Raw genomic sequence first — 27505 nt, 5'->3', positions numbered from 1 at the left:
GTGTGTGTGTGTGTGTGTCTGACCTGCAGCAGGTACTGTGCTCCTTGTCTCGGGTCGTCTGCACACACTGGGCTGTAGAAGGCTTTGATTCTCATCTTCAGGAGCCAGCGCTGATAGCGGACCTGCTCATTCAGCATCTCCTTATAGTTGGGCCGCCGGTAACCCTGACAAAAACACACCACAACAGCAGACTTTACTGTGTGCATGTGTAAAAATGACGGGAGAACAGGACTACAACGCTGGAGATTTGATCATAAAGGCTTTCAAATGTAAACAACAGCTTATTTTGATGACTTATAATGATGACAGTGAGTGTTCTATTAGTAAATGCAGTCGATACACATCAAAACAACAAGGATTCATCAACTCATTTTCATTCAGCCCTTTATTCATCAGGGGTTGCCACAGCGGAATGAACCACCAACTATTCCTTATGTTTTACACAGCGGATGCCCTTCCAGATGCAACCCATCACTGGGAAACACCCATACACACACACACACACACACACACACACACACACACTCAAACACTATGGCCAGTTTAGTTGATCAATTCCCCTATAGCGCATGTGTTTGGACTGTGGGAGAAACCGGAGCACCCAGAGGAAACCCACACCAACACGGGGAGAACATGCAAACTCCACACAGAAACACCAACTGACCCAGCCGGGACTCAAACCAGCAACCTTCTTGCTGTGAGGCCACAGTGTGACACCACTGAGCTGGCCAAATAGCAAATAACCAAATCAAATTTTGAGTTGCTAAGCTTAAAAATAAAGTTATTAAAGAAGTGAATGAATTTAATTATCTTGGCATAACTCTAGACATTAATTTAAAATGTGATAGTCATGTTAAAAATATGAGTAAGAAAGTTAAGCCAAGTCTAAACTCTTTTTGTTTTATTAGAAGGTTTTTAACAGATCATACTGCAGAATTATACATGCACACAATGATATTCGCTCACTTGACGTATTGCATTACATCGTGGTCACACGCTTCTTTAACTGCATTGAAGCCTATTAACTCAATATATAAACAAGCAGTTCAAATGATGGACTTGACGCCTATGCGATGGCATCATTGTGAAGTTTTATGTAAACATAACTTTTTTAGTTTTGAGTTTTATTAAATTTAATGATCTTAAATTGGTTTTTAAATGTTTAAATAATCATGTACTAATGCTGTTTTCTGATCTAATCAGTCGGCATCAGACCTCTCACAGAGTCACACGGGGAACTGCTAATGGTGACTGTCTAGTGCCAAAGTGTAAGACCTCATTTGGTCAATCTGTCTTCTCTAAAGGGAGCCAAACTGTGGGATGATTTACCTGTTAGCTTAAAATCAGAAAGTTGTACAAATATTTTTAGTAGTGTACTTAAAAAAACAAAACAGCAGTGTTTGCATAAACAGTCTACTGTTAGTTTGTTGGATCATGTCGCCTTTGCTTTTGCTTCAGTTATTTTATGTAATGAATTATGATGCTGTTTATATGTATTTATTATAGTTCCATTTTGTCCATTTGGTCAAGCCTCCTGTGGACAGGTGTTGAGAATTAGCAAGTATGCTAAAACACTTAAACAAATGCATTTGGTTGTCCAGTGTAATTTTGATGTCCATGTCAAATAAATAAATAAATAAATAAACTAAATGTCAAATACTCAATATGTTAATGCATTTCAGAGGTTTCTTTTTTACACAATGCATCATGTGTCGTGTGTCTGGATGCAGATATCAGGTTTCCCTCTGTCAATCATTATTTTAGTCCTCAAGTCACCACTGTACACACACTACCGGTCTAAAGCTTTGGGTCAGTGTTTGATTTATTATGTTATATTAAGTAAATGATTCTGTTCATCAAGACGGCATTTATTAAATGTAAAACAATGGTGAAATATTTATTAATATTATATTTCAACTGTTTTCTTATTGTATGTAGTTTCAAATGAAATTCTTTCTCCAATCATTGCTTTACTATTACAATTAATAATATTAATAATTATTATAATTATTTATATTAGAGTGTTTTAGGCATCACGGTGGCGCAGTGGGTAGCACAATCACCTCACAGCAAGAAGGTCGCTGGTTCAAGCCTGTTGGTGTTTCTGTGTGGAGTTTGCATGTTCTCCCCGTGTTGGCGTGGGTTTCCTCCAGGTGCTCCGGTTTCCCCCACAGTCCAAACACATGCGCTATAGGGGAACTGATCAACTAAATTAGCCGTAGTGTGTGTGTGTGTGTGTGTGTGTGTGTGTGTGTGTGTGTGTGTGTGTGTGTGTGTGTGTGTGTGTGTGAATGAGTGTGTATGGGTGTTTCCTAGTACTGGGTTGTGGCTGGAATGGCATCCGCCGTGTAAAACATATGCTGGATGAGTTGGCGGTTCATTCTGCTGTGGCAACCTCTGATAAATAAGGGACTAACCGAATGAAAATTAATGAATGGGTGAAAATGAAGTGAGTTCTTGCCAGTGCTTGTGTGTGTGTATGTGTGTGTGTGTGTGTGTGTGTGTGTGTGTGTGTGTGTGTGCGTGTGTGTGGGTGAGACGTACAGTCCTGACGTGTCCACAGATCATCAGACCCATGTCTTTAGTGAAGGTGTGTGTGAGGTAGAGCAGCGCCGGTCTGGAGTTTGGATATCCACACATGAGGAGACACTGAGGCCTGCGGAGAAGAAGAGGAAGATCATCCATCATCAGGAGAATGATTCTGTCTTCAGCTGTACGTCTGAATAGTTCTGAATGAGTGTCTGCGTGACCTGAAGTTCTTGATGTGATCCTCCACGCCGGTGAGATGCAGACTGTGTGTCAGAGCCTGATTATACATCAGAGCCTGTGTGGATGAGCCCCAGTTCACATCTGACACACATATGCACAAGCACACACACACACACACACACACACACACACTTTACTTTTCACAATAATTATCAGGCCAAAGCATCACATTATCACTACATTTCAGTCAGAATCAGAGAGGTTAAGCAGTGGTGTACAGCATGAACATTATATGAACACATGATGAGCGAACTGACCTGGTTTCTTGTAGCTGACGTATATATAGAGCGCCAGCACGATGCCGTTGGTCAGAAGCGCAGCCCACCAGTTGATGACGAACATCACGGCACAGCACAGCACAGCTCCGGCCAGAGAAACCCACTTATTGTAGTATTTAAAGCTGGGTCTCCATCCTGAGCAGAAACACAGCAGAACCAGACATGATCAACAACACTCATCAGACTAGTCTTGTGTGTATATATATATACACATACACTCACCGGCCACTTTATTAGGTACACCTTACTAGTACCGGGTTGGACCCCCTTTGCTCAATTGGCATAATGCTCAATTGGTACTGATGAACCCAAAGTGTGCCAAGAAAACATCCCCCACACCATTACACCACCACCAGCAGCCTGAACCGCTGATACAAGGCAGGATGGATCCATGCTTTCATGTTGTTGAGGCCAAATTGTGAGCAGAGCATCTGAATGTGTCAGCAGAAATGGAGACTCATCAGACCAGGCAACGTTTCTCCAATCTTCTATTGTCCAGTTTTGGTGAGCCTGTGTGAATTGTAGCCTCAGTTTCCTGTTCTTAGCTGACAGGAGCGGCACCCGATGTGGTCTTCTGCTGCTGTAGCCCATCCTCCTCAAGGTTGGACGTGTTGTGTGTTCAGAGATGCTCTTCTGCAGACCTCGGTTGTAACGAGTGCTTATTTGAGTTACTGTTGCCTTTCTATCAGCTGGAACCAGTCTGGCCATTCTCCTCTGACCTCTGGCATCAACAAGGCATTTGCGCCCACAGAACTGCCGCTCACTGGATATTTCCTCTTTGTCGGACCATTCTCTGTAAACCCTAGAGATGGTTGTGCGTGAAAATCCCAGTAGATCAGCAGTTTCTGAAATACTCAGACCAGCCCGTCTGGCAGCAACAACCATGCCACGTTCAAAGTCTCTGAAATCCCCTTTCTTCTCCATTCTGATGCTCAGTTTGAGCTGCAGCAGATCGTCTTGACCATGTCTACATGCCTAAATGCAGTGAGCTGATGCCATGTGATTGGCTGATTAAAAATTTGCATTAAAGGCTTAACTAGGTTAATTAGGTTAATTAGGCAATATTGCTTAACAGGGCTAATAATATAGACTTAAATTGCCTTTAAAACTATTAAAAACTGCTTTTATTCTAGCTGAAATAAAACAAATAAGACTTTCTCCAGAAGAAAAAATATTATAGGAAATACTGTGAGAAATTCCTGAATCTGTTCATCATCATTTGGGAAATATTAGAAAAGAAAACAAATTCACAGGAGGATGAATAATTTTGACTTTAGACACTTAACATATGTACTTAAGTGCAGTGGTAAAGTAAAAACAAACACTGGCCTGGAGAGTTGGCCAGCGAGGCGTGGAAGACGGAGAAGTTGATCAGAGCGTAAGAAGCCAAGAAGAAGTTGGAGATGATGGGGGCGATGATGTTTAACTCCGCTGCAATCACAAGAGGTCAGTTTAAGAGGGATCAGATCAAAATACAATGCTAAAATTGTCTTGCTTCTAGTCTAAACATCTAAAAAGAAGCATTTTTAGATATCTGGACAAGAAACTGAACACACCTGAAACTTGTCTATAGCGCTTGTTCACTGCTGCTCTTATAGTTGTGTAAATTGCTTCCTTGTCTTCATTTGTAAGTCGCTTTGGATAAAAGCGTCTGCTAAATGACTAAATGACTAAATGTAAATGTAAACTCAATTATTGTGCAGTGTAGATCTACATTTCAAGACATTTTCACGCTGTCTTGAGAAGGCCTAGCTAGGATGAATTGAGTGGATGCTAGGCAGTTCTTAGGACGTTGCTATGCAGCAGGGCCATGCACAGGGTGGTGGCCCGGTGGTTAGAGCCACTGTCCCCCTGCCCTCATAGGCTGAAGTGCCCCTCTCAGCCTGTACCCCCTCCCTCTCCCTCCAACGCGTCCATGCCCAAGCGTGCTTCATGCGACCGTCACCCCCCCCCCCCACACACACTAAGCGTGATTTCCGCGACCGTCACCCCCTACTCCCACTTAGCGTGATTCCTGTGCCCCCCCCCCACTTAGTGTGATTTCCGCGACCGTCACCCCCTCCCCCCACTTAGCGTGATTCCTGTGCCCCCCCACTTAGCATGATTTCCACGACTGTCATCCCCCCCACACACTTAGCGTGATTTCCGCGACTGTCACCCCCCTCCCCCCACTTAGCGTGATTCTTGTGCCCCCCCCACTTAGCGTGATCTCCGCGACCGTCACTCCCTCCCCCCACTTAGCGTGATTTCCGCAACCCTCACATCCCCCCCACTTAGCGTGATTTCCGCAACCCTCACATCCCCCCCACTTAGCGTGATTTTAGTGACTGTCATGTCGCCCCACCCACTTAGCGTGATTTTAGGGACTGTCACGTCCCCCCACCCACTTAGGGTGATTCCTGTGCCCCCCCCAATTAGCGTGATTTCCGCAACTGTCATATCCCCCCCACGCAGCATGAATGAGCACCTGCCCATCGAAGAGTCTGAGCATGGCACTGCTATGCAGTGTATACATCTGCGTCAAGTGCACGCGTATGCTCTGGGGAAAGCCTTCACGTGGTCGCATAGCCCTCGCCGTGGCTGAACGGTGAGGTAGCAGTGACGAGTGTGGGCCGTGCCAGGAGCCACGCCAGCCCGATGGAGTCCCATGAAGGAGCTCCTGATGGACACTTTTGTCTTGTGTTTATCTTCTGATTAAAGTTGCTGCATGTCCTGGCTCCCGCCTCTGAATGAGCGAGTTTTGGCTAATTGTAGCGTTTAGAAACAACAAAACACTCACGAAGAAACTCGACACAGAGGAACAAAAAAAACAGCAACACAAACAGCACACAGAAGTATAAATGCACGACTACACGCAAGGCTGGCGCCATGGGCCACGCCGATCACTCCACACAGAAGTATAAATCAGCCTTTAAGTGGTTGCTATCCAGTTGTTAGCAAGTTGTGTTCTGAGTGGTTATTAGCATGTTTTCAGGATGATTAGAATGTCACTATCATGTTGTTATGATTAGCATGTCACTAGCAGCACGTGTTGTTAATATGATTAGCATGTTACTACAATGTTAGCGTGATTAACTAGCATGTTGTTAGCATGATTAGCATTTAACTAGCATGTTGCTAGAATGTCTCTTTGAAAGATTAGCATGTCGCTACCATGTTGCTAGCATGGCTACTATGTCCCTAGCATGATAACCATGTTTCTAGAATGATTAGAATGTTACTACAATGGTGCTAGCATAACTACCATGTTGCTAGCATGATTATCATGTTTCTGTTTTGCTAATATTATTAATATGTCATTGTTACTAGAATGATTTGCATGTTACTACGATGTTAGCATGATTCTAGCATGATTAGCATTTGCTAGCATAATAAGCATTTTACTAGCATGATTAACACATTTCTATCATGATTAGCATGTTGTTAGTATAATAAACATTTTAATGGCATGTTGTTAACATGCTTATCATGTTTCTAGAATGATTAGCATGTTGCTAGTATAACTGCCATGTTGCTAGCATAGTTAGCGTGTTTTGCTAGAATGACTAGCATGTTCCTAGCATGATTATCATGTTTACACACACATTACCCACCAATCAGAATGAAGGCCAGGCCGATGACGAAGGTCAGCACGTACGCTCGCAGCGGCTCTTTGTTCTTGCCGTATCCTTTAGCAAACAGATGGATTCCTGGGTAGATTTTATCTTTACACAAAGCCTACAGAACCCAAGAAACATACCCATCATCAACACAATACAACACAACACAACACATAAAGAACACAATCATGTGACCATGGGAATCATCATTAATGAGTGTGGCAGTCAGTTCACACGCACTGCATTTAATCTGTACATGTGAAGAGTTTATGACAGCGGATATCTGCAAAGACACTGATTCTGAGTCCATCCATCCTGCTTCTGATTCTTAAATAATATGAAATAATCCACATATTTAAGAATCAGCAGATACACTAGCATCTTGACCAAAGACCTTTATTTATAAATCCACTTAACACATCTAACATCACAGTGGTGTACTTCAGTTTTCAATAAAAATAGCATTTGAATAATTTGAGGCCTTATAATAACCCTAAGCCATACTGCATTCTCCAATATTCTAAAAATATATTACAAATAATAAATATTGTGAGTAATGTGCAAATGTGTGCATCGTGGTTATGTTGGCTGACCTGGAAGACTTTAGGAGCGCTGACCAGAGACGCCAGAGCAGAAGAGAGCGTAGCGGAGAAGATTCCAGCGGTGATGAGCGGCCCAAACCCAGATACCAGACTCATCACCTGACAAACAGATAATCACCATCACTATAATCACCATCATCACAATCATCATCATCATCTTCATCATCATCATAATTACTATCATCATCACCAACTTCATCATCATCATAATCATCATCATAATCATGATCATCATCATCATCATCATCATCATCATCATCATCATCATCCCTATCATCATCACCAGCTTCATAATCATCACAATCATCATCATAATTACTATCATCATTATCATCGTCACCATCTTCATCATCATCACAATAACTATCATCATCATCTTCATCATTACTACCTTCATCATCGTCACCATCTTCATCATCACCATCTTCATCATCATCATAAATACTATCATCATCTTCATCATCAACATCATCACTATAATCATCATCACAATCACCATCTTCATCATCATCACAATCACTATCATCATCATAATCACTACCACTATCATCTTCATCATCACTATCTTCATCATCACCACCATCATCAACATCATCATAACAATCATCATCTTCTATTTCATCATTATCACTATAATCATTATCTTCATCACAATCACTATCATCATCATCTTCATAATCATAATCATTATCATCACTATCATCATCACAATCATCATATTCTTTTTCATCATCACTATAGTCATCATCTTCATCACAATCACTATCTTCATCATCATCATCACAATCACTATCAACATTATATTCATCATCATAATCATTATCATCATCATCACCATCATCATCATCATCATCATCATCATCATCATCATAATTACTATCATCATCTTCATCATCATCATCATCACAATCACTATCTTCATCATCATCATCAACATCATCATCATCATCATCATCATAATTACTATCATCATCTTCATCATCATCATCATCATCACATTCACTATCTTCATCATCACCATCATCATCAACATCACAATCATCATCTTCTTTTTCATCATCACCATAATCATCATCTTCCATCACAATCACTATGATCATCATCATCATCATAATCACTATCATAATCATTATCATAATCACCATCATCATCATCTTCATCACAATCATCATCATCATCATCATAATTATTATCATCATCTTCATCATCACAATCACTATCTTCATCATCACCATCATCATCATCATCATAATCACTACCACTATCATCTACATCATCACTATCTTCATCATCATCATCATCACAATCATCATCTTCATCATCATTACTATATTCATCTTCTTCATCACAATCACTATCTTCATCATCATAATCATCATCAGCATCATCACAATCACTATCATCTTCATCATCATCATCTTCATCATCTTCATCATCATAATCACGATCATCATCTTCTTCATCATTACAATCACTTTCATCTTCATTATCATCATCTTCATCATCATCACAATCACTATCATCATTATCATAATCACTATCATCCTTATCATAATTACTATCATCATCTTCATCATCCACATTATCACTATAATCATCATCACAATCACTATCATCATCATTTCCATCATCATCATCTTCATCATCATAACAATCATCATCTTCTTTTTCATCATTATCACTGAAATCATCACCTTCATCACAATCACTATCTTCATCATCATCATCATCATCACAATAACTATCTTCATCATAACCATCTTCATTATTAACCTCATCATCATCACTAAAATCATCATCATCGCAATCACTATCTTCATCATTATCATCATCATCAACATCTTCATCAGCATCATCATCATCAACATCTACATCACCACAATAATCTTCATCACTATAATAATCACCATAATCTACATTACAATCATCATCATCTTCATTATCGCAGTAGTTTCAGATCACACACACATACACACACACACGACACGCACGCACGCAAGCACAAACACACTCACCTGGAAATCGTTCTGCAGGCCGTATTTGCATCCGCCCTCTCTGCAGATGGAGAAGTCGTATCCCAGAGAGCAGGCGGCGTCAGTGCAGTTCTCCAGAGAGCCCAGAACAGTGTCATTATCATCACCGGTGGCGTCCCGCACGATACAGGAGCCTGAAACACACACACAACACATCGGACCAGCTCTCAACCAGTCATCCTTCAGGAGGAGATGTCTTTTATGTACTTATTTAACCAGGACAGTCCCATTGAGAGACAATATCTCTTCTACCCGTGAATCCAAGACAGGCAACATAGGACATAGTTAGAGAAAAATACATATCACAACACAGACATACACAAAAATAATATAAACAGAATCAACTATTACAGCATGGGCACTGTTCTAAATAGACAGGCTTTAAAATGATTTTAAATATAGCGATAGATGGTACAGAGTCCGTATGTTGTATATCTTGGATCTCATTCCATACATATGGAGCATACTTGGAGAAGGCAGATCAATCTAACTCTGTATGAAAAAATGGCATCTTAACTTAGAGTATATCAAGCGGCAACCTCCCGCCCTCCCTCGGGAAGCCAATACGGAAGTAACTAAAACTGCAATTCATCGACTCGCCTTGGGGGGGCCGGCTCCAGGAAGTCCAGGTCATTTCTGACTGCAATGGGAAATTTGCCGTTTTTACAGCTGCTAAAAACTTGCTTACAGCCTGGTACAACAGATGGCTTTGGTAGCCATGATTAACCTTCATGACAACTGTGAGGGGGGTGAATTTTTTTATAACTCATCCGTTTTGTTTTATTAAGTTATATTAAGTCTGCATAATTAAGGGGCGTGGCCTCTTGAGTGACAGCTAGGTCTCGGTGCTCGCTGTCTCGTCACCTGAGCTGATTACAGCTAATTAGCCGCTGAGCTCGGCATATTCATCGCAATTTTGTGTTGGTTAATGTTTCTTTACACAGTCAATTGCATTTTGGGATTATTTCCTACAATTATCAGATGATATGGGATGCTGTGTGCACTTAATTGTGCTCACAAACCATTCACGTGGCCTCCATTTCCCTGGTGAGTGAAATTATATACTTATATGCCATCTCTATAAATGTATTTGTTTTATTTAAGATCATTTATAATGTTCTTTAGAGCTGTAATGCCCTCTAGAATCTGACCGATTGGTTAGCTGTAGGCTCTAGAACAGTCATCTGAAGCGTTATCATACAGTGTTATGCTGGAGTTCATCAATAGTCTTGCATTTACTAACACACTCTATATTTGAAGTATTTGGAAGTAATTCGCGTTTTAGTCCTGTAGAAAAACATCATAAGAACAATGTTTAGTGGCTCAATGTATTACTACAGTGTTTTTAAAAGTCTAAACACTTTATTGATATAGTGTACAGCCAAGCACATGTGGTCAGAACACAAACGAGTCGCAGGTAATAAAGTATCAAGCGTTTCTCCCACAGTAAAGTCTGTCTGCCAGGTCCAAGCAAAAGGCCAGCAGGTGTCTGTAGCTCTGCTCACTCTCCGCCTCTTTGCTCTTGTTTGGTATCCCGCCGTGGGTGCGATGCACGCGAACAAAATGGCGATGGTTGGCCGCGGCTACTTGTAGCTTCATTTGCGCTCTTCAGAAACCTATGGGTGATGTCACGGATACTCCGTCCATATATTTTACAGTCTATGGAGTATATCTGCTGATCTGGAATCATAGATATATACATTAGATATCACCTATGCTGTTGTGCTAACAGAGCCGCCATTTTAGTACAGGGTAGCGCTCCTTTGAAATCATTGTGGGACCAAGGTGCAGTGGAGGACTGGCCATTCGGAGTGATGCTATATACACATATAAACATAAATCTATGATCGGGAGTTTTCACGCTGGTCAGTATGCAAGTATTTATTTAAATTAGGAAAAATATAATTTTACATCACATATTTATATTGATGGATAAGTGACTGCATGGGCATTGCCGACAAAGAGTGTATGTTTGTGTGCATGGAAATGTATTATCCTCCCTCCCTGTTTAATTTGATCTAATCCGTGTCCTGAAACACCCCTCCCCTCTCCTGCTTTCACTTCTCGTTCTAACAGAGGGAGTGATTCGTTTGTGAATGAATCTGAACGACATTATGAACGACTCATCTGAACCATCAATATCTCTGCGTCTCAATGTGCACATCCAACTTTCTCATCTAAATATAACATGTAATCCTTAATAATTAACGGTGGACAGTCTGCACGTTGAGGTGCAGGCACTGTTATGTTATCAGGCACCCTCACAAGTTACTTCAAAAACTAGCCGTTAATTCACTTAGCAGACAATAATACAAGTTTATTAGCATCAGTGTCTTGTTATCATATCATTTACATTGTTTGCTGATTTTATTAAACAAAACTAGTATAAGCCAAGTATTTAGAGCAAGTTGGTGCTGCTTTGCCTTAAGGTCAGTGCAGTAAGACTATCATCAGTAACGTTATTTGCTGAGCACAAAAGTTCGTAACATACAAAATCATAAATAACGAAATCTTACCTATGAATGTTCTGCTTTTGTGCTTTGTTTTCTTTGTTTGCTCGTTACTGAATTCCTACACAGCGCTAAAGTATCACAACATCTTCACATTGGCTTTAGTCTTGACTAGTGCGGCTGAATGACATTTGTCCCGGGAGCATTCTAGAAATGTTGCGGCGCTATTGACGCATGCTCAGGGACCATATGCAATATCTAGTGTTTATGTCTATCAGATCAGATCTGAACCAGTAAACCCTAAAAGGAAATGAGAGGAGTTTTACCATTGGAGATGGCGACGGCAATGTAGACCACTCCGGTAATGAGGATGGCCAGAAGAGTTCCTTTGGGAATCGCAGACTGAGGATCCTGGAGAGACGAGATACTGACAGACATTACTGACATATTATTGACATAACGCACATACATGTAGTTTACGTTCATGGACACACTAAAAGCTTTCAAAGAGGACCTATTAATAAAAACTTTTTAATATCATAATAATTTTGTGTGAGTTGTTGATTGAAGCGTAATGTTGATCATTGTCAACACAGATAGCAAGAAAAATTCAGATGTGTCTGACAATAAAGTGCTTTATCTATATCTTTGCATTGTTTTTTTTCTGTGTAGATGTCAGGGTATTGACAACAAATCATTTAGGAATTTTGATGTGTTTTTTTGACGTCGGTGTAAATTTGATTTCATTTTGACATCAGGGTGCATTAATGCACATTAAAGGTTTGTTTGAGAAACCTACATTGGTGTTCAAAATCCTGTGTTCATCACAGTGAAAACACTGCTTCTAAAGCTTTGTTTATGATGAGGTTATTGAGCAGAACTCACCGCCAGATCTCCAGATATGTTTGCTCCAGCCAGGATTCCTGTCGCCGCCGGAAAGAAGATGGCGAAGACTGAGAAGAAGGTTTCCTCCTCTCTGAAATCTGGACCCATGTTCTCCATCATTATGGCAGCTTTCAGAAGCACAAACACAGGGATGAAGACGTCAGCTTTATTCATCAGTGTTCATCAGTGCTGAAGAGTGCAGACGGCTCACCGCTATAACCGAAGAAACCCCTGGACTCCTTTGACTTCATGGGAATGAAGGAGCCGATGAAATAGTTGACAATGGCTGCCAGAAGAATCACCAGTAACACAATCTGAGCCTGTAGGACCATCAGAGCATCAGTGACCAATAAACACAGTATCAGAGGAGAACACATACCATAACTACAGCATTGGGTCGTTTGATTATATTACTATAGTTGTTGTGTTACCATAGCAACTGTAAAATCACCACAACAGGTCAATTACTATAGTTGTTGTGTTACCATAGCAACTGTAGAATCACCACAACAGATCAGTTACTATAGTTGTTGTGTTACCATAGCAACTGTAGAATCACCACAACAGATCAATTACTATAGTTGTTGTGTTACCATAGCAACTGTAGAATAACCACCACAAATCGATTACTGTAGTTGTTGTGTTACCATAGCAACTGTAGAATCACCACATTAGATCAATTACTGTAGTTGTTGTGTTACCATAGCAACTGTAAAATCAGCACAACAGATTGATTACTATAGATGATGTTACCATAGCAACTGTAGAATCACCACAACAGATCAATTGCTATAGTTGTGTTACCATAGCAACTGTAGAATCACCACAACAGATCAATTACTATAGTTGTGTTACCATAGCAACTGTAGAATCACCACAGCAGATCAATTGCTATTGTTGTTGTGTTACCATGGCAACTGAAGAATCACCACAACAGATCAATTACTATAGGCGGTGTTACCATAGCAACTGTAGAATCACCACATCAGATCAATTACTATATACTTTGTGTTACCATAGCAACTGTAGAATCACCACAGTAGAATAACTAAGGTACTTTACAGAAATGTAGTTCAAAAACACTACAGTATTTACTATAATCTACAATAGTACTTATGTTCTGGAATATTCTGACCTTGGCCTCCCACTCCATCCCAGCGACTGAGATTCCCAGCAGTAAAATGACCGTCAGCGTTCCCACAATCCTGATGTCGTTGATCTCATCTGTCATCAGAGCGTCGATACTCTGCTCAACACACACAAAACACCAGTACTGAGTCTAGATGATCATACACGACAGTGTGTGTGTGTGTGTGTGTGTGTAGAACATCATCATCATCACTATCTGTAGATCATCATCATCATACTCACATCCAGAAGTTCAACAACAGTTTCTGCAAAGCCCACCACATACATGGCCACAGCCACGGCATTAGCGAAGGCAAAGATCAGACCGATGGATCCTCCAAACTCTGGACCCAAACTCCTGGAGATCAGGTAATATGCTCCACCTGCAGTATAACGCACACACACACACACACACACACACATGAATATCGAACACAAACAAATATCAAACATACACACACACACACACACACACACACACACACGAATATCGAACACAAATATCAAACATACACACACACACACACACACACACACACACACACACACACACACACACACACACACACACACACACACACACACACACACACACACACATACATCAAACACAAATATCAAACAGACAGACACACACACACACCATACACGCACTCATATATCAAACACACACACACACACACACACACACGCACGCACGCACACACACACACAAATATTAAACACAAAAAATATCAAAGGCACACACACACACACACATTTCAAACATACACACACTCATATATCAAACATACACACACACACACAAATATCAAACACAAAAAAAATATCAAACACACACACACACACACACACATTTCAAACATACACACACTCATATATCAAACATACACACACACACACACAAATATCAAACACAAAAAAAATATCAAAGGCACACACACACACACACACAGATGCTTCACTACAGAACAAACTGAAATGAGGATCATTTCCATCATCAATAAGATCTTTTACACACATGATTAATTTACTTTTTACATTTAACTCTTATTTCCTAACATATGAGCACAGTTCCAGAAACCTAAACGTTCATAATAAATGTTAATAAACGTCCACACTGACCTCCGCGCACAAATCCATTGGTGGCGATCGCAGACGTGGAGAGTCCAGTGATGGTCGTCACGACTATAGCCATGAGGATGATGCCACAGGACAGAGCTGCACACACACATTCACACACACACACAAACAGGATCAGCAGCTCAGCCTAAACCTGGTTAGTTGATTAGTTAATATACACAACATACATGTGGTGTGTGTCGTGATATTGTGTGTAGTAGTGTGTGTGTAACATACCAATGCCTGCTTGACCCACAATCCATGACATGCGGATGAACAGCATCACCCCCCAGATGTTCAGCATGCATCGTATCTGGACACACAGTGATTTGAACATATGTGCACAGATCAATATTGCATCATTTTTATGACACTGTACAACAATAATTCATATTTACATGTTACTGTGAGGGTTGGGGGAAGAGTTGGTGTCAGTAAAAGACAATTATTGGGTAATATACAACCCCAAATCACAGGAGACAGGATGGAAAAGGCAAATAAAAACAGAAAGCAGTGATTGTGTTTGATTGCAGATGATATGAACACAAATATTTGCTGTTGTGTCTGCTCAGCTTTACTTCATGTGTAAATCTCCATCCTCTCCTGTCATTCAGAGCTGCAGCACAGGCCAGAAACAGTGCCAGGAGCAGTTTAGGGCAGTGATCAGGTGAACTGCTGAATAATGATGTGATGTGACACAGGTGATGTCCACAGGTGACTGTGATTATGAAGCAGCATCAGTAAAGGTCTAGTCCTTTAGGAGCAGAGATGGGCCGAGGATCGCCAGTTTGACCACAAATACAAGAGAGAATTATTGAAACCACTGAAATCATGTGGATATTTCACCTTCAACAGTGCAGAACATCATTAACTATTGAAGGAATCTGGAGGAGTTTCAGTGCGTAAAGGACGAGAGCGCAAGCCTAAGCTGAACAAGTGTGATCTCCGATCCCTTAGGGGGCGCTGCATCAAGAATCCTCATCTATCTATAAGCCAGATCAGCACATGGGCTCAGGACTACTGCGTTAAACCTTTGTCAAGCACCACAATACAGAGTCACATCCACAAACGCCAGTCAAAACTGTACTGTGGCAAAAGGAAGCCCTATGTTAACAGTGTCCAGAAGCGACTTCTCTGAGCTGAGGCATCTGGGATGGACCATCACACAGTAGAAACGTGTACTGTGCTCAGATGAATCAGTATTTCCGGTGTTTTTGGGGAGAAATGGACGCCGTGTGCTTGACCAGAGAAGAAAAGGATCATCCAGACTGTTTCCAGCAACAAGTCCAAAAGCCAGAATCTGTGATGGTCTGGGGTTGTGTCAGTGCCCTTGGCAAAGGTAACCTGCTCTTCTGTGATGCTCCATTAATGCTGAACAGTACAGAGAGATTCTGGAGCTCAATAGGCTGCCTTCTTCTCCAGGGACGCACATGCAGAGTTCAACAAGACAATGCAGAACCACATTCAGCACACATTACAGAGTCCTGCTGCAGAGGAGGAAGAGGATGCAGGTACAGGACTGGCCTGCCTGCAGTCCCGACCTGTCCCCAATAGAGAGTGTGTAGTGCATTTTGGTGCGCAAAATGTAACAATAAAGATAATAATAATACCTTTTATTTACAGGCGCCTTTCAGAGCCCTCAAGGACACCTTACAGTATATCACAGGCACATTATAAAACAAGACAGAAGAGTAATAAAACATACTATTAATCCAGAAAGTCATTAAAAGCAGTCCTGAACAGAAAGGTTTTAACCTGGGGTTTAAAATTGGAGATAGAGTCCATATCTAACACCAGGGAATTCCATAACTGTGGTGCTATGCAGCTTTTCCTGATTTGGGGTTGTAATAAGTAATGTGAATAATTCTCTGTATAATAACTCTTTTTACATTACTGTGGGGTGCGACGCAGTGGTGCAGTAGGTAATGCTGTCGCCTCACAGCAAGAAGGTCGCTGGTTCGAGCCTCGGCTCAGTTGGTGTTTCTGTGTGGAGTTTGCATGTTCTCCCTGCGTTCACGTGGGTTTCCTCCGGGTTTCCTCCCCCACAGTCCAAAGACATGTGGTACAGGTAAATTGGGTTGGCCAAATTGTCTGTAGTGTATGAGTGTATGTGTGTATGTGTGAATGAGTGTGTATGGATGTTTCCCAGAGATGGGTTGTGGCTGGAAAGGCATCTGCTGCGTAAACAGTAAACATGTGCTGGATAAGTTGGCGGTTCATTCCGTTGTGGTGACCCCGGATTAATAAAGGGACTAAGCTGAAAAGAAAATGAATGAATGAATGAACATTACTGAGACTGTTGGATTTAGGGTTGGGGTGTATTAATTAAATATTAATAAAATACAGTTAATGAGTCATTTAATAGAGGCGGCACGGTGGCACAGTGGATAGCATAATCGGCTCACAGCAAGAAGGACGCTGGTTCAAGTCCCAGCTGGGTCAGTTGGTGTTGCTTTGCATCTTTCCCCCACAGTCCGAACACTTGTGGTATAGCTAAATTGTAGTGTGTGTGTGTGTGTGTGTGTGTGTGTGTGTGTGTGTGTGTGTGTGTGTGTGTATGAGTGTGTATGGGTATTTCCCAGTGTTGGTTTGTGACTGGAAGGGCATGAGCTGCATAAAACATATGCTGGAATAGTTGGCGGTTCATTCCGCTGTGGCGACCCCTGATTAATAAAGGGACTGAGCCGAAAAGAAAACGAATGAATGAATGAATGAATGAGTAAATGAATCAATAATATATAACTGTTGTTAACCTCTGGCACCAGCTGTATCTCTTCTTACAACTGTTTGACTGTGTGTGTATGTGTGTGTGTGTGTGTGCGTGTGTGTGTATGTGTGTGTGTGTGTGTGTGTGTGTGTGTGTGTGTGTGTGTGTGTGTGTGTGTGTGCTCAGACTGACCAGCACTCCTTTAACCCAGCCGAATTTGACCGTTCCTCCTTTAGAGTCAGACAGTTCTTTAGGTGTGAGGATCTCAGCGGCCGTCAGCTCCTCAGCGCTGGGGAAACCCTCCTCAAACGGCTCCTGACACACACACACACACACACACACACACACACACACACACACACACACACACACACACACACACACACACACACACAACAGCAGCATTAGTACAACAGATCTTGTAGTTTGGGTGTAATGGTGTTGAGGACACTGTGGTGTGTGTAGTGTGTATGTTGTGGTGTGGTGTTGTGGACACTGTAGTGTTTGTGTGTGTGTAGTGTGTGTTGTGGATACTGGATTAGTGCTGTGTGTGGTTAAGTTGTGTTGTGGTGTGTCTGTAGTGTGTGTATTGTGTATGATGCGTGTGTAGTGGTGTTGCGTACACTGTGGTGCTTATGTGTAGTGTCTGTATTGTGGTTTGTGGTGACACTGTGGTTTGTGTGTGTAGTAGTAGTAGTGTGTGTGTGTGTGTGTGTGTGTGTGTGTGTGTGTGTGTGTGTGTGTGTGCGTGTGTGTGTGTGTGTGTGTGTGTGTGTGTGTGTTGTGGACACTGTGGTGTGTGTGTGTTGTGGACACAGTGGTGTGTGTGTGTAGTGGTGTGTGTGTGTTGTGGACACAGTGGTGTGTGTGTGTGTGTATGTGTGTGTGTGTGTGTTGTGGACACTGTGGTTTGTGTGTGTAGTGGTGTGTGTGTGTGTATTGTGGACATTGTAATGTGTGTAGTGGTGTGTGTGTGTGTGTGTGTGTGTGCGCGTGTGTGTGTGTGTGTGTGTTGTAGACACTGTGGTGTGTGTGTGTGTGTGTGTGTGTGTGTGTGTGTGTTGTGGACACTGTGGTTTGTGTGTGTAGTTATGTGTGTGTGTTGTGGACAGTGTGGTTTGTGTGTGTAGTGGTGTGTGTGTGTTGTGGACAGTGTGGTTTGTGTGTGTAGTGGTGTGTGTGTGTGTGTGTTGTGGACAGTGTGGTTTGTGTGTGTAGTGGTGTGTGTGTGTTGTGGACACTGTGGTTTGTGTGTGTAGTGGTGTGTGTGTGTGTGTGTGTGTGTTGTGGACATTGTGATGTGTGTAGTGGTGTGTGTGTGTGTGTGTGTGTGTGTGTTTGTAGTGGACACTGGCTCTTTGACGGAGCGGGTCACGCTGCACTGTGACGCAGAGCTCGCTCATGGTGCTACATGGAGGCGTGTGTGAGAGACACTATTGTCTGAGGACAACTCTGTGTGTGTGTGTGTGTGTGTGTGTGTGTGTGTGTGTGTGTGTGTGTGTGTGTGTGTCTGTGTGTGTGTGTGTGAGACATCAGAAGACACCCAAACAATCATTTAACATAGAGAGCAAAAGAAACACACACATGAGCTGCTGAAACACATCTCAGTGTGAGCCGATGAGAGTGAGTACCGCAGTAAAAGATGACGGAGATGTAAAATAATAAACAGCAGCGGATCAGCACTTCAGCACAGATCACAGCTCTGCAGCTCAGAGGATTTCCTCATCTGTTGTTCACTTTAGTCAATAACTGTAAACTTTACATCTTAAACAAATGACCTGCTGTCTAGTGAACTTATTTATAGAAGAGACGAGGAGTGCTGTTCAGCCAGAAACATGTGCAAACACACCTGTCCTGATGTGTGTGTGATGTTCAGTGCTGGATAAAGCTGCTTTTAAAAGTATTCATTATTGAAATCTTTAATCTCACAACCTTTAAAGTCGCTACCTAGCTACTTTATAATGAATATAATGTGAATGTACACATACCGGCCACTTTATTAGGTACACCTGTCTAATGCTTCTAATCAGCCAATCACATGGCAGCAGCTCACTGCATTTAGGCATGTAGACATGGTCAAGACGATCTGCTGCAGGTCAAAGCGAGCATCAGAATGGGGAGGAAAGGGGATTTAAGAGACGCTGAACGTGGCATGGTTGTGGCTGCCAGACGGGCTGCTCTGAGTATTTCAGAAACTGCTGATCTACTGGGATTTTCACGCACAACCATCTCTAGGGTTTACAGAGAATGCTCCGACAAAGAGGAAATATCCAGTGAGCGGCAGTTCTGTGGGCGCAAATGCCTTGTTGATGCCAGAGGTCAGAGGAGAATGGCCAGACTGGTTCCAGCTGATAGAAAGGCAACAGTAACTCAAATAAGCACTCGTTACAACAGAGGTCTGCAGAAGAGCATCTCTGAACACACAACACGTCCAACCTTGAGGCAGATGGGCTACAGCAGCAGAAGACCACACCGGGTGCCACTCCTGTCAGCTAAGAACAGGAAACTGAGGCTACAATTCACACAGGCTCACCAAAACTGGACAATAGAAGATTGGAGAAACGTTGCCTGGTCTGATGAGTCTCCATTTCTGCTGACACATTCGGATGCTCGGGTCAGAATTTGGCCTCAACAACATGAAAGCATGGATCCATCCTGCCTTGCATCAGCGGTTCAGGCTGGTGGTGGTGGTGTAATGGTGTGGGGGAGATTTTCTTTGGGTCCATTAGTACCGATTGAGCATGGTGTCAACACCACAGCCTACCTGAGTATTGTTGCTGACCATGTCCATCCCTTTATGAGCACAGTGTCTCCATCTTCTGATGGCTACTTCCAGCAGGATAACGCACCATGTCATAAAGCTCCAATCATCTCAGACTGGTTTCTTGAACATGACAATGAGTTCACAGTATTCAAATGGCCTCCACAGTCCCCAGAGCTCAATCCAATAGAGCACCTTTGGGATGTGGTGGAACGGGAGATTGGCATCATGGATGTGCAGCCGACAAATCTGCAGCAACTGCGTGATGCTATCATGTCAATATGGAGCAAAATCTCTGAGGAATATTTCCAGTAGCTTGTTAAATCTACGATACCAAGGATTGAGACAGTTCTGAAGGTAAAACGGGGTCCGATCCGGTACTAGCAATAAAGTACCTAATAAAGTGGCCGGTGATTGTGTGTATATAATGCTGAATTAGTTAATGTAATTACTAACATGTTCATTATTAGTTCATGATAGCGCACAGTGCATAATAGTCATGTGTATTTTAATAAGGCATTAGTAAATGTTGAACTATATTTATTAATAAATGCTGGACAAGTTTTGCTCATTATTAGTTGATGTGACTAAATAAATACACTAACTAATGAGACCTTATCGTAAAAGTGACCAAAATAAGTTTATTACTTGTTTTAACTTTGCTTAACTTTGACTTATTATTTCTGAAAACAAAATAATTTTACCTGTATGGAAAATGCTTCATGATTTAGACATTTGGACTAGACACAAGACTAAAACTCGGAGAAAATAAAGCATTTTTGCTGAGTAAAATCACCTTGATTTGTCCTAGAACAAAGACAAAAACTCGATGTGCAAAATAGACTTTGGACTAGAAACAAGACTAAAACTCTAAGAAAATAAAGCAATTTTGGAGTGTTAATTAAAGTTACTGTATAAACCCGACAGAATCAGGAGTAATCAGCAGTGGTCTGACCTTGTCCAGCTCATCATGAAGCTCCGCCAGCGAGGGCCGCAGAAGTTTCTCCCCAAGAGGAGCCTCCGTCTGCCGGTAGAACTCGATGTTGGGCACCGCATCGATGGTGTTGTGCCCGAAGGTGCGCAGGTAGTAAGTGCTGGAGTGCGTGTCCGAGAAATGCGACAGTCCGCCGGTGGACGAGTGTAGGCTGGCCTCGCTGCGCACTGTATCTCCGTTCAGCCCAGGGTCAGCAGCGCCGTCAGACGGGCTCCAAAAGTTCACCACCCGGGACCGGCTCTTCGGCTCCTCGCTGGTTTTAGGAGCGCCGGAATCAGCCACTGGGTCCACCTGGAAGCGGCTCTGAGAAGCCCCGGAGCCAGACGGGCGGAGGGCGGGTTTGTGGCCGGACGAAGGAGAGGAAGGCTGATCTGACATGATGGAGGAGCCGCTGGAGATGATGATGGAGATGATGGAGACGCGCGGTCCGTCAGGGGGACACCGGAGGACACCGCCCGGTATTGTCGGAGAGCACACGTGACCGACTGTTCAGCGTAACTTTATCTTTTGTTGGAAAAAAAGTGGCTCGAATAAGTTTGAAATTAAATATTTTCATTGATATTCTCGCGCGCGTCACCGTGCGTAATTACGCGATTACGCGCAGATCAGTTTTTATGGCAGCCCTTTGCCTCCACCGAATCAAAAATGGGGCTATTGTGACTTAAGTTAGATTTCTAAGTGGGGAGTAGTGCATTTTCTGTTATTTTACTGACGGATTTCTCTAGATATTATTTCAAACCACTGAAAAATCAATACAAGTCACTTTGTTAAACTGTAGAGTTGAATTTACAACATCAGAAGTGAACAGAGCAGAGATCAACATCCCATAATGCAATTCACCACCGCAAATAAACACGAAACACTTCAGAATCACAAAATCCACAAAAAAATCCACACGTAGACCAAACTTCCAATGCATTAAATTAAGGGAATATCATAAATGCAAAAAAATATATAATAATAATTAAATAAAGTGATTAAAGAAAGCTGACTTTGAGCTAAACAGGTTAAGTAGCAGTACAAGTGATTTATGTGGAGTATTTGTGTGTCTCAGAGGAACAATAGCAGTGTGTGGAGGAGAGATGACATTCGGCGCATTTGCATTGAACACAACACACTCTTTGAGAGCTGAAACACACACACTTCAGCCTCAAAGGAACATTGTGTTTCTGTATTATCCTCATTATAATGCATCTATACGTGCAGTTTGGGGTGGTATTAGTTACACTCACTATCAGCTTTAATAAAGGGAGCAAATAAAGGCAACAGGACTCTTTATTATAATCCATGTTTACTACAAAACTACTTTTCTTACTGTTTAATCAGCTTTTTAATCTTGTTTTTAGTCCTAATATCAAAACATTCTTAAATCACAGAGCGTTTTCTTGACAAGAAACACATATTGTCTTCTTTTAAGAAACAATGAGTAAAAATTAAGAGAGATTTTCCTTAAAACAAGCTGAATAATCTGCCAATGGGGTGAGTAAAAGATCTTGTTTTTCCTCTTGATACAGTAGAAAATTATTTTGTTTACCCTGTTGGCAGATTTATTTATTTATTTATTTATTTATTTATTTATTTATTTATTTATTTATTTATATATTTATTTTTTTGTCAAATACAAACTGGACTATTCTAAAACTCACCCAGAAACTGAAAATGCAATTTATAACAGGTCAGAAATATGAATAATTCACTGTAAAAACAAACAAGTAAACATACAATTAAGAATAAAAAATTAAATCAAATAATAATTGAACAACATCAAACTGTATGTAAATTAGTTGCCTATAAATTAACTAAAACTGAAAAAATAAACTATATATATATATATATATATTGTCATGATCATCAGCGATCTAACCACCAGAGGTCGCTGGTAAACACTCACATTCACATGAATTACAAATCTGCTGGTGAATGGACTACAAGAACCAGTCATGATCCACTCACACAACCGGTTCCAGATCCTGACTGACTGCATACACACAGCTGATGCTGCTCAAGTACTGATTACACACACATACAGCTGACTTTGAGACACTCATGGCTGAGTCATGTTATCTGCTTTAGTGACATTACAATGCCGTTCCTTTGTCTACCTTTGCCGTGTTTTTGGTCTTTGCCTCGTTTATTTGTTTAATCCTGTTTGCTGCCTGCCTTGTGACCATCTGCCTGTTAATTTGACTACGACTCAGGATTGCCCTCATACATCTCTATGCCCCTGTATTGACCACTGTTTGCCCGACCTCTATGTGGATCCACACCTTTGTTGTCAGTGTCACATCACCGGATACAGTTGAAGTCAGAATTATTTGCTGCCCTTTGATTTTTTTTTCTTTTCTTTTCTTTCTCAAATATTTCCCAAATGATGTTGAACAGATTCAGGAATTTCTCACAGTATTTCCTCTAATATTTGTTCTTCTGGAGAAAGTCTTATTTGTTTTATTTCAGCTAGAATAAAAGCAGTTTATTACCCATTTTAATGTCAAGATTATTAGCCCTTTGAGCTGATTTTTTCCCCGACTGTCTTCAGAACAAAACGCTGTTTTACAATAACTTGGTTCGAGTCCCGGCTGGGTCAGTTGGTGTTTCTGTGTGGAGTTTGCATGTTCTCTCTGTGTTCGCATGGGTTTCCTCCGAGCACTCTGGTTTCCCCCACAGTCCAAACACATGTGGTACAAGTGAATTGGGTAGGCTAAATTGTCTCTAGTGTATGTGTGTGAATGAGTGTGTATGGATGTTTCTCAGAGATGGGTTGTGGCTGGAAGGGCATCTGCTGTGTAAAACATGTGCTGGATAAGTTGGCGGTTCATTCCGCTGTGGCGACCCCGGATTAATGAAGGGACTAAGCCGAAAAGAAAATGAATGAATAAATAAATTGAATTTCATATGAAGTATTTGCCTATGAATGAACAAAAACTGCTTTGTTTTAATTCTTAAGTAATCTAATATCTGCCAGCGAGGTCAAAAAATAATAACAACATCTAAAAACAACAACATTCTATTGTATTTTTTTTCAATTAAAATATATAAATATTCTTAAGTCCAGGTACATTTACCTGGAGAAGAGAAATGGCTGAAAATATTGAATTTCATCAGATTTAATTTAGTTCGATTGGATTTATTTTTACAGTCAAATGCACATTTCTAAAAATACATCCAAATACTGAAACTGCACTGAAAATAACAGGTCAGAATTATGAACAATTAACTGGACAAACAAAACAACATACAATTAAAATAAGCATCTCTGTATTAATTAGTTGCCTATAAATTAACTAAAACTGGAAAAAAATATATAAAATAGATATAAAAATTATATATCTATCATTTTTAATTATTATATCAGTAATCAAAACTAAGCAGGAACAAATGTCTGCCAGTGGGTTCAGAAATAATAATTTAATTTAAAGATTTAAGATGATTATACTTGCACTGACAGCAATCATCTGTTATTGTTTAGCACAAACTCGTTTCTCTGAAATAAACCTTTAGAACAGGTCAATGCCAATTAAAATCTTGATTAATGAATGTTACTATAAAGAGACATTAAGAGAAGATAAATAAGATGTTCAAACCTGACAGAAGCCGAACCAGCCGGCAGCTAGCTCTCTGCAACTCTCACATGGTCGCACACTGAAGCCGCAGGGCTGCACCTGGTGAGTACCTGGATGGGAGACCTCATGCGAAAGCTAGGTTGCTGCCGTAAGTGGTGTTAGTGAGGCCAGCAGGGGGCGCCCAACCTGCGGTCTGTGTGGGTCTAAATGCCCCAGTATAGTGAAGGGGACTCTATACTGCTCAGTCAGCGCCATCTTTTAGATGAGATGTTAAACCGAGCTCCTGACTCTCTGTGCTCATTAAAAATCATAGGATGTCCTTTGAAAAAGAGTAGGGGGTTCCAAATTTGCCCATCTCGGCCTCCTAACCATCCCCATATCATAATTGGCTTCATCATTCTGTCTCCTCTCCACCAATCAGCTCGTGTGCGGTCAGTCGCAAAATGGCTGCCGTGGCGTCATCCAGGTGGATGCTGTGCTCAGTGGTGGTGGATGAGGAGATTCCCCCCAATGTGTAAAGCGCTTTGAGGGGCCAGATAAGCGCTATATTAATGTAAGTAATTATTATTAGAACACTGAAAAATAACACCCAAACCCAACGCTCATAAACCATACAATCTTTATTGATTGTAAATGTCAGAAATAGAGTTTTCCTGAGTATTGTACATTTCTAAAGGGCTCCAGCAAATGAATTACAGTACAGTAATACAGTTACAGTAACACACAGCCAAATATAAGACAGACTTCATTATTTAAAGTGTTCAGTCAGATAATTTTCTTCATGATCATCTCCAGCTCTGAGATCAGTTATTCTGACGGTTAAACAGTCAGACAGTGTAAACTTATACTAGTGTGCTGAATGCTTGATTCTGATTGGCTGATGAGCATTCTAAGGCGTTTAATTATTTCCATATATGCAAACGCACAGATAAAGTAGTTCCGGCAGGTTTTGAGCACATCACTGTTTCATATAAGATATCTTCCTCTTATCAGTTTAAAAATATATATTTATATGAATTAATAAAGGATAACCAGAAAAACTAATCTGAAAAGTGTCAATGATGAACATTTGAAGAGTTTAGATGCAAAAACCTCCAAATGCCATTTGATATTGTCTTCTAAAATGAGCATTTATCTCTGACTGCTGTGTGTCGGCTCAGTAGTTTTACTTGTATAGTGACAAATAAGTTCTTTTCATTCTGTAAGGCTCATTCTATAAGGAGGAATTTCATAAGACAAGACCGTAAGAATTGCTATGCAATACAACAATAGACTTTCTGATCTGAGAAGAAGATCAGGAAATCAGCTGTTCAACTGTTCTAGTCAAATCACTGTTGACAATGCAAACATGGGGGAATGTGAGTAAGTTCACCCTTCTCCTTTCACCTCAAGCCCCCCTTCTTGACCCTTAAGTTACCTTCTGATCAGAGCAAATCATTCACATTTTCACACAGAATGTCCAAGCTTTTAATATGATGTATCTTGTAGCACTATATTTATGTTTGGTATCATTTTAAATGTCTCTGTGTGATTGGTAAAGTGGTCTTAATTTCACTGTAGTATTTCACTGGTATATGTTGATTTGGTTTTTGGCTTTGCCATCTTTGCCAAATGCTCCCCGTCCTTAGAGATGGTTAACTCCTCAAATTCACCAGGCAAGGGTCTCGGTGACGCTTCTATTATCTTGAATTTATGGCTGTTTGTTCTGAGTTGAGTATTTAAGGTATATGTGCACGGATATCATTGGGATCTTGTAGCCAAAACACCCCCGTTGCAGCATCTCTGAGACTTATGCTACAGCGTACTTCTCTGATCAGGTGTGCATCTCTAACTCTTTGCTTTATCTTTGAGTAATGGATGTTGTATTTTACAGTATCATCTCTGAATTGGCTTTCTGATTGTTTTATTCTGTAATTGGCATAGGACAATTTTACCAGACAAATAAAACGTTGAGTTTTGATTTCTTCTGAATTCTCCTGAAATGTTTTTATATCCAGTAGAATAAGTGGAGTCTGCGCTACCTTTCGACATGATTACATTTGACTCTAAAGACACACGGAGTCGTTTTGACACGACAGCATGGAGATCTTTAATCATCTAATCTCTGATGTAGGAATGAAAATTATCATATGCATTTGTTTATATGTCTTTTCCAATAAAGAAGGCTCACACAAATTCCAAAGGCAGATACTGATAAGATCAGGGCCTGGTGGGTGGACTTTAGGGGTTTTACGATGTGGTCACATGTTGATTGGTCAGTTTGAATGTCTCAGTATTTGGGCTTTAGTCCCATGGTCAAGAAGGAGACAAAATAGCTGGATAACTCTGCTCTGTCTCTTCTCCTGGCCTGCGCTCTCCTGCTCTGATCTTCTCTGCCTCTTTGAGGCCTACTGGCTCTCTTTGTCTCTCCCTCCTTTTGTCTCTCCTTCTACCTCTGGTAACTTTAATTTTACATTTAAGCTGGGTACAATTATTATCACGTTTTTATCATTTCATTCTTTAGCATTTTATAGTTGTTTGTAATTAATTCAGTAATCATAGAGAATTGTTGTCATTAAATCATCTCATTATCAAGTATTTGTGAATTACTTTTGATTTAACATCATCGCTTAATTGC

General features: G+C 41.0%; 2 protein-coding genes across 2 annotated transcripts in view; one reads left to right on the top strand and one right to left on the bottom strand.

Annotated features, from left to right (window-relative positions):
* Positions 1–22255, bottom strand: part of slc12a2l (solute carrier family 12 member 2-like) — a 39610-nt gene extending 17355 nt beyond the window's left edge. The window contains exons 1-17 of the mRNA XM_056464228.1: positions 21290–22255; positions 17766–17888; positions 15104–15179; positions 14870–14965; positions 13988–14127; positions 13752–13862; positions 12828–12936; positions 12617–12744; positions 12058–12142; positions 9264–9415; positions 7240–7347; positions 6641–6764; positions 4377–4478; positions 3027–3182; positions 2751–2850; positions 2545–2656; positions 24–164 (exon numbers count right to left, since the gene is read on the bottom strand). Coding sequence (XP_056320203.1) covers positions 24–164; positions 2545–2656; positions 2751–2850; positions 3027–3182; positions 4377–4478; positions 6641–6764; positions 7240–7347; positions 9264–9415; positions 12058–12142; positions 12617–12744; positions 12828–12936; positions 13752–13862; positions 13988–14127; positions 14870–14965; positions 15104–15179; positions 17766–17888; positions 21290–21706 — 2280 coding nt within the window. The 5' untranslated portion in view covers positions 21707–22255. The remainder of the gene's footprint in view (positions 1–23; positions 165–2544; positions 2657–2750; positions 2851–3026; positions 3183–4376; positions 4479–6640; positions 6765–7239; positions 7348–9263; positions 9416–12057; positions 12143–12616; positions 12745–12827; positions 12937–13751; positions 13863–13987; positions 14128–14869; positions 14966–15103; positions 15180–17765; positions 17889–21289) is intronic.
* The window catches only part of lrrc2 (leucine rich repeat containing 2), a 148010-nt gene continuing 134835 nt past the window's right edge, over positions 14331–27505 (top strand). The window contains exon 1 of the mRNA XM_056464221.1: positions 14331–14349. The gene's annotated coding sequence lies outside the window, so the exon portion shown is untranslated. The remainder of the gene's footprint in view (positions 14350–27505) is intronic.

This window comes from Danio aesculapii, chromosome 8, assembly GCF_903798145.1.
Source record: "Danio aesculapii chromosome 8, fDanAes4.1, whole genome shotgun sequence".
Taxonomy (NCBI): Eukaryota; Metazoa; Chordata; class Actinopteri; order Cypriniformes; family Danionidae; genus Danio; species Danio aesculapii.
The sequence above is the reverse complement of the archived record's forward strand: the minus strand, read 5'-3'. Positions and strand labels throughout refer to the sequence as shown.